Here is a 2,500-nt window from a genome sequence, read left to right on the forward strand (position 1 = left end):
CTGTTTTTTTTTTTTTCTTTCTTTCTTTCTTTTTTTTTACAATTTACAATTTAACGCAACGTTATCCGTGGTTTAAACTCCTGTTATTGATCATTCCTGTCGTTGGTTGAACGCAAAAGGTCCACTAGTTGCTGATTGAAGGCCAGACTTGTCTAATATAAAATGGAATACTACAAAATAACGTTTTAGATATAAGCTACTTGTAAAAATAACCCTACAAAGAGTGATCTAGGTTAGATCGTTAATGATGAAGATAATCACTATAGTCATCATCAGCATTATCTTCATAATCATCATTATCCCTTAAAAAACAACATTGAAAACATCCACAACATACAGATCCTTTTTATCTGATGCTGAAAAAAAAAATGCTCAAAAAAAATAAATACTTGGCAACATCCTAAAGACAGTTGCCACACCCCAATTTCCGGAACGTTCCCTCGCCTTTTCACCTCCTATCTAATTCCTTTTCTGTCCTTTGCAGGATGCCTCGAGACCGAATACGAGTGTAAGGACATCTGTATTGATAAGCTGAGCAGGTGCGACAATATGAAGGACTGTGAAGACGGCGAGGATGAAGAAGACTGCGGTAAGAGAGAGAGAGAGAGGGGGGGGGGGAGAGAGGGAGGGAGGGAGGGAGGGAGAGAGGGAGGGAGAGAGAGTGAAAGAGAGATGGGGGGGAGAGAGGGAGAAGGGGGGGTAAAAGAAAGAGAGAGAGAGAGAGCCATACAGATAGGGAGAAAGGGTGGGAAGAAAAGATGAGAGAGAGGGAGAGAGAGAGAGAGAGAGAAAGAGTGAGAGAGAGAGAGCAAGAAAGAATGAAAGAAACACAGACCAATTGCAAGAATGAAATTCGTGTAACTAGACCGGAAGGAGTGAAGTCAAGGCAATATGTCTAGGCAAATAGATAAAAAAAAATTAACAAGAAGATTATATACAGTCTGAGTGAGTGAGTTTGTGTGCGTGCGGGTATGTGTGCATCTTGATAAGCGTGTGTCTACTGTGTGTGTGTGTGTGTGTGTGTGTGTGTGTGTGTGTATGTTAAGTACATAATTAAACAAACAAACATAAACACATACCCACAGTCACATAATACATAAACCATCATTAACACACACACGTATGCACTGAGGACATGCACGTGGCTACGACAGGACATGCATGCTATCAAATTAATATATATATATATATATATATATATATATATATATATATATATATATATATATATATATATACTAAATGTGCATATAAAATAGATGAAGATAACGAATGAGATGAGATAAAAAGTACAATGTTAGAAGGACCAAGCGCAAGGAAATGGAATATGGAAAGAATAAAAAGAAGGTGATGAAGAAGAGGAAAAGGAAGAAGAAGAAGAAGAGGAGGAGGAAGAAGAATAATTAAGAACAAGGAAATTCAATATGGACAGAAGAAGCATTAAATTGAAGGTAGGAAGGAAGAAGAAGAAGAAAAAGAAGACAAAATAAGAAAGAGAAAAATGAGACGAAGAAGAAAAAATGAAAGACGGAGAAGAAAGATAATGACAATAACACTGATTTTAAGAGGAGGAAGAGAAAAAGAAAAAGAATTTGAACATTAGAAGGAGACGTAGAAAGGAGAAGAGGGGAAAAGGGAACAAAAACAGAAAGAAGAAATAAGAACAGTAAGAAAAAGCAGAAAAACAAAGAAGAGAGATTGAAGATGATGGATAGAAATTAAAATAGGAAGAGGAGAGAGAGAAAAAAGAAGAAACAAGGAAGAAGAAGAAACAGAAGAAAAAAGGAAGAAGAAAAAACAGAAGATAAAAAGGAAGAAGAAAAAAACAGAAGAAAAAAAAGGAAGAAAGAAAGAAGAAGAAAGAAAACACAGCAAGAAATGAAGATCAGGACGCGGCAATGAGAATGGAGGAAAAACGCACATATTTACATACACAAAAATGCACATACTTACACTTAATTTGTCTTCATGATATCATCACATAAACACTCATTTGAAGATATTAAAGTATGAAACGCAATCCCTTGAACTTTGACTTTTTTGTTTTTGTCATTAGAATAAACTCGAAACAAAAATGGAAGGCTACATGACATCTTAAACACACATGCGCATATACTGATATGTATGTGTATGAGTGTGGATACACACACACACACACATACACACAAACACGTACACACACACGCACATACACACACACAGACACATATATAAAGTACACATGCATTCAAACACAAACATATACACACAAACAAACACTTGTATATATGTGTGTATGTGTGTGCGTGCATGTATATATATGTATACATACACACATACATATATATGTATGTATATATATATATATATATATATATATATATATATATATATATATATATATATATATATATACACACACACGTATATATATGACACACACGCACAGACACATATACAACACGCACACACAGACGCATTCACAAACACATATTCAACACACACACGCACAGCTATGATG

At 35.2% G+C, this 2,500-nt stretch overlaps 1 protein-coding gene across 1 annotated transcript in view; it reads left to right on the forward strand.

Annotated features, from left to right (window-relative positions):
• Positions 1-2,500, forward strand: part of LOC122254578 (G protein-coupled receptor GRL101) — a 186,565-nt gene that overhangs the window by 74,325 nt on the left and 109,740 nt on the right. Inside the window, exon 4 of the mRNA XM_086546388.1 lies at positions 485-589. Coding sequence (XP_086402514.1) covers positions 485-589 — 105 coding nt within the window. The remainder of the gene's footprint in view (positions 1-484; positions 590-2,500) is intronic.

Source organism: Penaeus japonicus, unplaced genomic scaffold (genome assembly GCF_977035675.1).
Source record: "Penaeus japonicus unplaced genomic scaffold, GWHDUDI00000001_assembly GWHDUDI00000018, whole genome shotgun sequence".
Taxonomy (NCBI): Eukaryota; Metazoa; Arthropoda; class Malacostraca; order Decapoda; family Penaeidae; genus Penaeus; species Penaeus japonicus.